Consider the following 9,949-nt stretch of genomic DNA (forward strand, 5'->3'; position numbering starts at 1 on the left):
GTCATTGCAATTACGCCATTTATCTCCCTGTTTTCCTCTTGGCTTGGTTCATTTTAGGTGGCACTTCTATCTTCTAAATCGAAAATTAGATAAAGCTTTCATTATTTATAATGTTACTATTTATACATAATTCTGACTGTAGAAAATCCATATTTCAAAGCCGAGGATTTTGGCAAAGGCAAAATGCTTGATCATGCATGCTGATCATGAACATTATAAAGAGATGAACTACAATATCTGCAATCCTTTGTAGCAACATATACTGCATTTTCTGCCCTTTCTTTTGCCCCAAGACCATCCTCTAATAACTCATGCTTCTTTATTCATCTTCTTTCTTCCTCTCTTTGTCTTACATTCTCAGAGACTAAAGTCAAAGATAATATCTATAGAAAGCCCCCTATCTACAAACAGCATGGTACAGTCCAGTCTCCGTACTACCATGTTTCTTTGCATGCTGTTACGCATGTCACCATGGTACCTGATGCCATGGAACTGTAACCTTTGACCTTTGACCTTTCAGCTCCTTGTAGGTTTTACAAATCCTAGAAAAAGGTTTGGATTTGACAAGGTACATGTTATAAGGCAATCAGTACCTAATTTGTTGTTTCTTGACCACATGCCACGGGTCATATTTCACACATATTTATTGGGTTTATTTTGAATTGCAGTTAGCCCTGAGTTATTAGTGCTACTCAGTGCCTGTTAACTTAGAGATAATAATTGTTTTGATGTTTGTTATATGATGTTACACATTCACCAAAAGTTTGGGTCAGTATGATTTAAAAAAAAAAAAAAAATTGAAAGTAGTATCTTGTGCTCATCAAAGCTGCATTTATTTGATCAAAAATACAATGAAAGCAGCAATACTGTGAAATATTGTTACAATTTAAAACATTTTTGTGACATTATAAATATCTTCATTTCACTTTTGATCAACGTAATGCATCCTTGCTAAATGAAAGTATTAATTTCTTAAAAAAAAAAATCTTACTGTCCCCACATTTTTGAAGGTTTGTGTACATTTAATGTAATTAATGCCTTTGATATGATTCATCAACAAGATCCTACATGTCTTTTGAAATGCATCATGACATGGAAACAGCAGTCAGATATATTTTTTATTTTATTTTTGTGCCTCTGTCCATTCATATGTACTCGTTTGTCAGTTGCAGTATTCATGGTTTCCAATTTGTCTGTGGTCTTGTAACTTAGATGTTGAACAAACACGGTGTCTGTGTAACTCATTGCTTTGGTGAAATGTCAAAGGCATTTGTGTTATCCATTGTGATTGCCTTAAAGACAACTATAAAGCTCATTGTGATTGGGTGGTAGAGGTATCAATCACCTGACTGGTTTCTTTTGGCCTTTTTTCCCCTGAACTTGCCCCTTGATGTTGTGTTTGGTTGTCACTTTTCACTTGCTTGTTGATTCTGTCTGTAAATTTAAACACTGCTATTAGTTTGAACACTGTCTAAAATCAAGCTACACTGAAAAAATAAGATGGTTTATGAGTATATAACAGTATTTTCATTCTAATTTTTATTGTGTGTGTGTGTGTGTGGTCCTTTGCATGATGTAACTTGTGTCAGTCACTCTCCCAAACAGTGAAAACTGTCCTTTAGGATATATTTAAACTGTCTTACTGTGCTGCAGCTTCCAGAACCTCCTGGCAAGATGGTGATGACGTAGACAGAAAGGTGATTTATATAAAGATCTCTGTGTGTATTTGTCCATTCTAGTTTACAGTATTAGGTTGTTTTGGTAATTTAATCCAACCTACCCTTGTGAAAAAGAAGTAAATTTTTTACCTATTATGGAAATAATATACTTTAAAAGAATTTATTTAAATGCAAACTAAATGTAATGTAGGTGTTTTTGAACACCTATTTGCATGTCAGTTTACATGAAAATGTATTACAGTTTTTATGAATTCCAGTATTTTATGTTAATTCCAATTAGCTGAGCTTAGTGCTTTTTTGACCACTTAAGTAAGACTTAAGTACATCTTTATATATAATTTCATAATTCTACTTAGTTTGAAATGTGGTTAAAGTGTACCACCAAATGTACTTACAACCTTTTATGGTAGATGAAAATATACTTTCTGTTAAATCTTTTATGTCATGTATTATTACACATTTGCAGAGATGAAGTTGCAATTGATTACATGTAAAATATTTCAACTTTAAATGTAATATCAAATAACAAAATTATAATCAAATACTTTACATGTTAGTCAGCTTGATGCTGACTAAGTTTACTTCTTTAAAGCATGATAAAAAGATTATTACAACATGATGTAAAATGTACTTTCCTTTGTAGTTTGACATAATTACAAAATGCACTTTTTAAAAGTATGTTAAGAAACAGTCATGAAAGTGTACTCTCTGTAAGTACACTAAATTGGCCTTTTATTTCATGAATATATTATCTGGAAATAGTTTTTTTTTTCATCTTTAAAAATACACACTGCAAGTGCACATTCAATACAATTACGCTAACTTCTTTTTTTAGGGGGGGTATTTTAATAATCTGATCAAACCTATATATGTTTTCCATCCTATCTTTCCATTGAATTCTTTATTTGGTTGTATAACATGTTTCTGACTGTTTTTGTTTGTCAATAGACCAGAACAAGTTGGATGAACCTGAAGAGTGAGATGGATAGACAGTCTCCAGATCTGGACTCCAGGACCTCCACCCACAGCTTACCCACAGATATTTCTCAAACCAGTGAGTAGCCAATTAATGATTTCGTAGAATCCAAACTTCTTTAAAGGGGATATCGGCGGCCCATTTTCCACAAATTGGTATGATTTTTTTAGGGTCTTTATGAAATGCCTGCAAGATACTTTGGTTAAAATTCCTCAATGGTTGTGCAAGACAACACCCTTTTTGCCTTGTCAAAAACAGCTCCGTTTACAGTGAACAGCCCCATTTTGGTGCATGTCTCTTTAAATGATAATGAGCTACTGCTCACCCCACCCCTCTTTCCGTTTTTTTGTGTATTCAGTGGTGCATTACCATCAAAAACAAAACTAATCCACTGCGTCCTCAGTGGCTGTAATGTTGGGAGAAAATGAAGACTCTTATGTTCACTTTTACATCCAACTAGAAAACAACTAACTTACGAGACATTGTTGTTGTGGAGAGAATGCCGGACAATGTACAACAGGCTGAGGGTGGAGATATGCTAATACAGGACAGTTTGTCAGTGGTCGTGGCCTGAGCAGTATGATGTCATACTGCTTAAAAAATATAAAAAAATGGCTTGATAAAGGACACTGTTTAGGTTTTTTGTTTTTAAAAAAGAGTGAATGAGTATTTATCATTGTAGAGTGGTTGTATCAACACACTGCTAAGACAAATTTATTCCAAACACCATGTAAAAGTGAATTTTGCATCCGCTGTCTCCTTTAAAGACACGTCAGTTCATGTCAGTTGCCATCTTGCTAACATCCCAGAGCAGCTATTTTCTGTGTAGGTAACAGGTATACAAGTACAGGTCTTATTTGCTTGAATGGCCAAAGACTACAATATACAAACCTGTTCAAGATTATGATTCAGTGACATAATTTAAATAAATCTGACAACAATATAATTTATAATTTTTGTTTATAACTTCAATTGTGATTCAAAACTGTATTTTTCTGACTGGTCGAGTAAATTTGAATGCCATTTGTAGAGTAAATGGAAAAATTATTTTAACTAAAAGACGGGGCTTTCTTTTCTTACAGCTGCCATATTGAGTGGTACAATTTCTTCTCTTCATTTTTCTTTAAATGTTTCATATCCTCCTCCTTAAACTGTCTCTGCCTCTTTTCCCCTTGAACATGACGCTAGAGTAAAGTGCCATAAATCTTTCTAAATTCTCTGTTTTACAGACTTTCCATACAGTAAGTCTGCTTCGCTGCCAGGATATGGGCGGAATGGCATCTACAAGGTAAACCTTGTAAGACCTGATATCTGTGCACAAACACAGCACCCCACAACCTTTTGACATGCCATCTGTGTGTGGTTTTTGGGAGTATATGTGAGCTGTGGTCACAAATGCTGTCATTCACTCTCTCAGCAATGAAGAATGTTGTTTGATTCTAGATGGATTTGTCAGACCCAGCTGCTGGGACACAGAGGGCTGTTGTAATCAAACACATCATGACACACAGTCACAGATCAGTTCATGTAGACATTTAGCTGAGGAAGCCATAATGCTCAGAGGGTGTGTCTGTGTGCAGTGTGCAGTGTGTTTTGTTCTGGCTGTTTTCCATGTTCCGTTTTGATCTAGAAATCTGGCTCCCTTAAAGGACTATCATCTGTAATGAAGAGCAAGATGTGCTTCCACAGCGAAAAACCCAAGCTCACTCTTTATTAAAAATCTGATTTAGATCTTTTATCTCACATACAGAGTTGCCAGTGTCTTCTTTGTTTGAGAATTGTATGAAACCTTCTCCTGTACACTAGGTGGCAGTATTTTGCAACAGTTCTCAGGACAATAAACTACTTGAAAACAAATATTACACATTCTTTATATCTTATCTGGTTTGACTTAGTGTAGTGTTACGCCTTCCACTTTCAACAAGCCTTCACAAAGGCATGTGAAACAGAGAGCTGGTCATAGATCAATATTTATAACCAAAGCCACCGGCAAGCTCCAGCCCTACGGATTCAAGCCTCTGTCTGCGCAAGACTTTAACCTTTAACCTCAGGAAATGAAAGAAAAACTTTCACAGTTACAGCAGCTTCTCTTTTCAAATAATATGTTGTTACTCTCATTTGCTAGTAGCAAATATAAATAATGAAGGTATGGTGAAACTTTTCCTAGAAGCTTTTAATGTGACGACCTTAAAACCAGACACTGAAATCAGTTCCTTTGGGACATAAATGTGCCTGTAGTTGAAAAAACAACCATCTACTGTTTTGATATTGCCATGCATTCTGCTTGTGAATAAATATGCACCATTTATAATTGAGAATATGACAAATCTTGTCATGCATTGCTTCTTACTAGGCAGCTGATCTTGGCGAGGATGAGGGCGATCATGACTCATCCTGGAGTGGAATGAGAGGTGAGTGGGTATTTATATAGACAACAGATGAGTTGCATTTTTACCATACAAAATTAATGCTTGTAATTTGGCTTTCTCTTTTTCCTTTTTTCAACATCTTTCCGGTTTTCCATGGTTTCTCAGAGTACAAGGTGAGTTCTGGTGTGTATAGTGGATTGCTGTAGAATGGAAACGAAAATAACCAAATCCAACTAAATACAGCATTAAATACAGGTTCAGATTTTGTGTGGTAAATAATTGGTTGCAAGATGCTTTTGATGGTTTCAATAGACATCTAGATACAAAATTGTTCATTTTCCATTCATCCTGTATATGTGTGATTTCAGTCATTTTGAATATTGTTGGGTTCATATAGTTTGATATCAAATTTGAATGCTTGAATGCATTTTTCTACAATAAATAATGTAAAAACCAGGTCCTCAAACAAAAACCAGTATGAGAACCAGTAGTTGATCATAGATTCATGAACACAGATGAAAACTAAATACATGATCTGTACAGAGATTTATGTATATACGGTAAACTACCGTTCAAGAGTTTGGGGTGAGAAAGATTTTTTATTGTTGTTGAAATACAGTAAAAACAGCAATATTGTGATACTATTACAATATAAAACAAGTGTTTCACTTGATCGTTATCTTCTAATATGCTGATTTGGTGCTCAAGAGTTCTAAAGAACAGCATTCATTTGAAATGAATATATTTTATAACAAATGTCTTCATTTTATATTATGTCTTACGTGTGCATCTGTGTAACTGTGTGTCTTTCACCTCCATGTATTTTGCAGGTCTACCCCTATGACATGCTTGCTGTGACCCACAGAGTCAGAGTAAAATTACCACGGGATGTCGACCGCACCAGACTGGAGGTAATATTTTATTAGACATTTACTCAGTGGTTTTGTTTAGCGGGAATACGGTACATTTTTAATTGATTGCACTTTGGAGCATCCCAGGTTATGATTGAGCGATACTTTTATAATGATTGATTTTTAAATACAGTTGTGTCAGCCTTTTTAATATGGAGCATGGGTTGACTTATTGCTGTTTAATTATTATTTTGCCAGTATCAGTCTGGATCAAAGTATGCAAAGGCAGCCAGACAAAGAGTGTATGTTTGAGAGTATGCCTGACTGCACATCTGCCAGTGCAAGTGTTTGTGAGGTTATGGCTTTGTTGGGCCACAGTCCACATAATATATCCTCAGTGTTCCTGGACATCGTGTCAGTGTTATTAGTGGGTTTAAATGAAAAAAGGGAAGAGTAATGTCTGGCTCACTTGAAGTTCAGCATGAGTTGAGAGAGATGTTGATTTACAGATCCCACTCCCTAACTGTTAGCTTGGAATCACTGTGGTTAAAATTGTAATATCTGAAAATATGTGTGTGTGTGTGTGTGTGTTTGTCATCATGACTGTTGTCCTGATATAAGAGGCCCTTGTCACATCTGTTTGAATTAAACATGATTTGAGTCACTTGCAACACCCAAAACTTTCCAAAGACTGTGATTTAGGCATCTATTTGGAGATGTTCGAGATACCCACACATCTGCAATTGTTACAGTACCACATACAACAGAGCCTGAAAGAATAAAGATTTTCACAAATCCATTCTGGAATGGTTTAAATTAAAATTGAGGTCACAGGCTTAAAAGCCTGACAACTTTAACAGCACCCCATTGGTGCTCGTAATCCTGATTTTGCTAAAGGCAATGAATGTCCTCAACCATTGCAAAGCTTTAGGTGACACATGCATATAGATGGTTGTAATTATTGTCAATATTGTATTTTTTGTCGCTCTGTCTTTAATCTGTAATGTGTTTGCGCCATGCAGATATCATTAGCAGAATAAACAGTGCTTAGATTCCTGGCAGAGGTCCTTTGAGTTTGTTCTGATTAAGCTTTGATTAGCTGTTTGACAGTGTTATTTTAGGCCTTTATAGATGGCTGACTATACCATGGAGCTATTCTGCATGCTTTAAAGTGATAGTTCGCCTAAAAATGAAAATTCTGTCATTTATTCTCCCTCATGTCTTTTAAAGCCCATATAACATTGTTCTGTGGAACAAGAAAGGAGTTGTCAGAATGTCCAAGCTGTTCTGTTCCATACACTGAAAGTGGATTTTAATAGCTTTTGAAGATTTTCTAATGAATAACCATTTCAGTTTTGATCTGTTCCTCACACAAAGCTTCCAGAAGACTTGGAATTAGGGCTGTACGATTTGGGGGAAAATCGAATTGTAATTTGTTTGATAAAAAAAAAAATGCAATTGATATTTAAAATGTGATTAATAATAAAATAAAAAAGCTTCAGGTTTGCAGCATGTGATTGTTTATAGGGCTGCACTATTCAGTCATAAATGTTGTGATTATCAATATCAAAAAATCTTTTATAAAAATCTAAAACAAATCAGGAAATATTGCTATTGTAATATTTCACTGTAAAATGTGTTTCAAAAGAATTTTATTTTACGGTACAACTGTAAAATTGTGCTCTTTTTATCCTGTCCTTGACAGCCTGTTCACCATTAATTTTCATTGTGGTACAGTGCAGTTTGAACATTCTCTTCTGAATATCTTCTTTTGTGTTCCACTGAAAAATGAAAGTTTAGAATGACACGAGGGTAAATAAATTACTACAGAACTGTAATTCCTCCAGATCCAAATGAATCTGTGAAGTTTTAAAATTCAAATAATTACACTTGTCTTAATTCTTGTCATTTCAGAGGCACCTGTCACCTGAGGACTTCTACAATGTGTTTGGGATGACCATTGAACAGTTTGACCGTTTGGCCTTGTGGAAGAAAAATGACCTTAAGAAGAAAGCCCGCTTGTTTTAACATACGCTGAATCGCTTGAAGGAAAGCAAAGATCAAGAGAAAACCTCTTCTCATCCGTCCTGTGTGCATGGAGGGATGAGTGTGAGAGAAATATATATGCACCTCTGTTCTGCTGCATAGCTACTGTCATCCCATCTCACGCTGAGGAAGAGGCAGCGCTTTCACAATGCTGTTTGCCACATAGCTCCGTTCGTGAACGCCACACCACATGGCCTGAATGTTACTCTGATGATGGAGAGTCAGAACTGAATTCTTTACTGTTCTCCTTGTTTTTCTCTTTTGATTGTCTTTGATCTTGCTCCCTTGGCTGTCTTTGTGATTACTGCGTTGTATTCTCTCTTTGTGGAAAAAACACTCAATATTGATATAAGCCACTTTCTTTACATTTTATACCGTTGATAAACATGGCCAACCAGCTTTACTTCTAAGTCTTTTTGTTATGTAATAATATCAATCATCCCCTCTCCCCTTGTCTTTATTTTTGACTGCAATGAATGTTGCCCAGCGTTTAAAGGGTTACTCCACCGCAAAATGAACATTTTGTCATTAATCACTTACCCCCATGTCATTCCAAACCCGTAAAAGCTTTGTTCATCTTCGGAACACAATTTAAGATATTTTGGATGAAAACCGGGAGGCTTGTGACTGTCCCATAGACTGCCAAGTAAATAACAGAGTCAAGGTCCAGGAAAGTATGAAAAGTATCATCAGAATAGTTCATCTGCCATCAGTGATTTAACCGTAACATTATGAAGCGACAAGAATACTTCTTGTACAGGTACTTTCCTGGATCTTGACACTGTTATTTACTTGGCAGTCTATGGGACAGTCTCAAGCCTACCGGTTTTCATCCAAAATATCTTAAATTGTTTTCCGAAGACGAACGAAGCTTTTAGGGGTTTGGAACAACATGGGGGTAAGTGATTAATGACAACATTTTCATGTTGGGATGGAGTATCTCTTTAAGGCTTGTCCTCGTCTACTCATATTGTTTGCTCAGTGTCTTTCTCCTGCTTTTGTCTCTTCAGTGTCTCTTGCTGCCTGTTCCTCTTCTTACCTCCTAGACATGATACTCAGCTGCTGCTTGGACTGTAATATCAGCTTTATGGAATCTCATCCATCCATGGCTTCAGCATGACCGGGCCAAAGACTCAATCAGAGCAAGAAGTCAACAAAGCACCTTACACACGACCTAACCAGACGCAATAAAACAACAAGAAAAAAACCACTTCCATGTCATATTTTGTCCTAACCAGCCTCGATTGTGAGAAGCAAAGAGCAACAGGACACTTTCTCAGTAACTTGGTTTCTATTTCCACGACATCATGCTGGGTAGCCCCGCCCACTGTGAAATCTCATTGGTTCTTCAGAACTGTACATTAAACATCAAATATCTTCTCATTGGCTGTGATTTTGTCACATCACGCATCAGTTTTCGAACTTGGTGTATCGCGCCTGGTTAGGACACAGTGTTAATTGATATGTTTAATAATCTTCACTGTTGCTTAATGACTGTGAGTGCAGATAGCTGGAAAAATGCAGAGCTTTTGTGTTATATTATGTATTCGTTTGCTTTTCCAGTTCAATGTCATGATATCATAGTTATTCAATAGGACATTTAGAGTTGTTCTAAACTGATATCTGGACTTCACATACAGTACTCTCGCCATATACAGTATATTGTGCACAGAACATATGGTTGTAAACTTCATCAAGTGCATCAGCCAGACATTCTCATTGTTTTAATCCACATAAATGAAAGTGCTCATGGCAGAGTAGACCCTTATTTTTGTATGCAATTTTTTTTTCATACAGATGTTAGCCAGATATTTTATTTTCCATTTGCAAATAATTGCAACATTCACTTAAGCATGGAGCCATGCCAAAGTTAAGAGATTCTGTAGCAATTAGCAAAACTAATACAAACCAACATGTGATAAAGCATGCAGTTCAGTGGCGCTTCATTTAAAACCCAAATATGATTGGTTTTCTTCTTTCTTTTTTTTTTGATTGTTAATAAATGTGTGTGCAGTATATTGATATAAA

General features: G+C 35.9%; 1 protein-coding gene across 10 annotated transcripts in view; it reads left to right on the forward strand.

Annotated features, from left to right (window-relative positions):
• The window catches only part of LOC109099542 (actin binding LIM protein family, member 2), a 45,852-nt gene extending 37,374 nt beyond the window's left edge, over window positions 1-8,478 (forward strand). For 7 of the 10 annotated variants that reach the window (XM_042767586.1, XM_042767585.1, XM_019113053.2 and 4 more), the window contains 8 exons: window positions 362-415; window positions 1,654-1,697; window positions 2,628-2,733; window positions 3,885-3,943; window positions 5,009-5,066; window positions 5,190-5,197; window positions 5,855-5,935; window positions 7,790-8,478. In XM_042767586.1, coding sequence (XP_042623520.1) covers window positions 362-415; window positions 1,654-1,697; window positions 2,628-2,733; window positions 3,885-3,943; window positions 5,009-5,066; window positions 5,190-5,197; window positions 5,855-5,935; window positions 7,790-7,903 — 524 coding nt within the window. In that variant the 3' untranslated portion in view covers window positions 7,904-8,478. The remainder of the gene's footprint in view (window positions 1-361; window positions 416-1,653; window positions 1,698-2,627; window positions 2,734-3,884; window positions 3,944-5,008; window positions 5,067-5,189; window positions 5,198-5,854; window positions 5,936-7,789) is intronic. The other 3 variants (XM_042767587.1, XM_019113054.2, XM_019113058.2) reach the window with 1 other exon arrangement.
• The last annotated feature ends 1,471 nt before the right edge of the window (window positions 8,479-9,949 follow it).

This window comes from Cyprinus carpio, chromosome A12, assembly GCF_018340385.1.
Source record: "Cyprinus carpio isolate SPL01 chromosome A12, ASM1834038v1, whole genome shotgun sequence".
Taxonomy (NCBI): Eukaryota; Metazoa; Chordata; class Actinopteri; order Cypriniformes; family Cyprinidae; genus Cyprinus; species Cyprinus carpio.